The sequence below is a fragment of the Meriones unguiculatus genome, chromosome 8 (genome assembly GCF_030254825.1).
Source record: "Meriones unguiculatus strain TT.TT164.6M chromosome 8, Bangor_MerUng_6.1, whole genome shotgun sequence".
In the NCBI taxonomy this organism is placed as follows: domain Eukaryota; kingdom Metazoa; phylum Chordata; class Mammalia; order Rodentia; family Muridae; genus Meriones; species Meriones unguiculatus.
Genome location: NC_083356.1, coordinates 108074183 through 108076154, shown reverse-complemented (window position 1 = coordinate 108076154; position 1972 = coordinate 108074183). Strand labels below are relative to the sequence as shown.

The following is a 1972-nucleotide window of genomic DNA, read 5'->3' as shown; positions in this document are numbered from 1 at the left end:
ACCAGGCCATAGTAGAGGACAATGCAGCCACTTTTGATGTGAACTGATAGACTAAGATCAGAAAGGAGAGGAGAACCTCCCCTATCAGTGGACTTGGGGAGTGGCATGCATGCAGAGGGAGGAGAGAGGGTGGGATTGGGAGGGGAGGAGGGAGGGGCTTATGGGGGGATGCAGAATGAATAAAGTGTAATTGGTGAAAAATAAAAAAATAAATTAAAAAAAATCAAGTAAAAAAAATCACATCCTACATTGAAAATTCTCTGTATAGGAAAAAACCTTCTATAAATATATATAATATATTAATAAATAGATATGTTAACAGTATTTTATTAGAAAAAGTTATAGACCACATAGTCCATTATTTATTCAAGTAACTGTCTTAATTTCATGACATAAATGTTTGATTCCCACTGCTAATTAATTTCTTCAAGGCATCCTTCACTTCCTTGTTCCTTAGGCTGTAGATCAAGGGGTTTAACATGGGGATTATCACTGTGTAGAATACAGAGGCCATTTTGTCTGTGTCTAGAGAGTGGTTAGAACTGGGCTGCAAGTACATAAATATGAGGGTTCCATAGAAAATGGTCACTGCCATCATGTGAGAACCACATGTGGAGAAAGCCTTGCGTCTTCCCTCAGCTGAGCGCATCCTTAGGATGGCTGAAATAATGAACGTATAGGAAATAAAAACAATAAGAAGGGAGGAAATGAACATAATGCCAGCACAGGCAAAGATCCATAACTGTTTGGAGTGAGTGTCTGAGCAAGTTAGCCTGAGGAGAGGCATGTCGTCACAGTAGAAGTGATTGATGATATTGGAGTGACAATAGCAGAGGCGAAAGGTGAGGATGGCATGAAACAGTGCTACCAGGAAGCTGTAGCTATAGGGGGCAGCTACCAGCTGAAGGCAGATTTCTGGGGACATGAGGACCATATAGAGTAGAGGGTTACAAATGGCCACATACCTGTCATAGGCCATGGAAGCCAGCAGCAAACACTCAGCTGTCATGAAAGCTAGGAAACAGCCTAACTGGGCAGCACATGCATTGAAAGATATTACATTTTGCTTGTACAAGAAATTCCCAAGCATCTTGGGAGTAATGACAGAAGAGTAGCAGAAATCAACAAAAGCCAGGTTGCTGAGGAAAAAGTACATGGGTGTGTTGAGTCTTGCATCTGTTCTAATGACCAGGATCAGTCCCAGGTTGCCTATTGCTGTGAAGAGATAGATGGATAAGAACACCACAAAGAGGGGCATCTTCAACTCCTGGCGATCTGTGAGGCCCAGAAGAATGAACTCTGTCACCTGGGTGCAGTTTACCTGAGCCATCAGTCTTCACTAAGTCTATATGCAAATAGAAAAGATTATAACCAACATTTTGACAAGAATATTTTATCTCAATGTAGTGAAACACATTGCTTTGTTAACATAAAAATTATATTTGAATTTTATAATAATTAACCCTTTTGGAATCAGAGCATGAGATAATTATGAGGAGGTATTTTCTTGAAAATACTTCTCTCATTCTAACCCGATAGAGGGTAGGAGCCAATTCACTGGTTCAGTCTTTTTCCAAAGTTTTCATTTATTATTTACCACTCAATACTTTGAATATTTAAAAGAAACATTTATAAAAATGTTGACATTAATGTTGTAGTAAACAATTAAAAGGTGTTGGGCTATGTATTATTTATTATTAGCCCTATGATTATCACAGCCATATTATTTAACCTGCTGTCACAAATAGTAAAACACAAACACCTGTTAGATTTCATAATTACCTTATTTACCTTGTCCCGGGCAGTTATTCTATGTACACTGTTTAAATCACCTCACCATCCATCTCCCAGCCCTCTTCTAATGCCATCCTCCTTAACCATCCTATCTTTCATCCATAATCTTTTAAATACTGCTTTTATTCTTCATCTGGACCTTTTCACATCATCATTGGAGTCCTTCCTCAAGGCCCCA

The 1972-nt window shown here is 38.8% G+C and overlaps 1 protein-coding gene across 1 annotated transcript; it reads right to left on the bottom strand.

Annotated features, from left to right (window-relative positions):
• Positions 1-385: 385 nt before the first annotated feature.
• On the bottom strand, positions 386-1330 carry LOC110542838 (olfactory receptor 8U9). Its single transcript, XM_021629328.2, has one exon. It carries the CDS (start codon positions 1328-1330, stop codon positions 386-388), a length of 945 nt encoding a protein of 314 aa, XP_021485003.2.
• Positions 1331-1972: the final 642 nt, after the last annotated feature.

Excerpts from the sequence above, each read along its gene's own strand:
- LOC110542838 (XM_021629328.2), bottom strand. The coding sequence starts at position 1,330 with ATGGCTCAGGTAAACTGCACCCAGGTGACAGAGTTCATTCTTCTGGGC.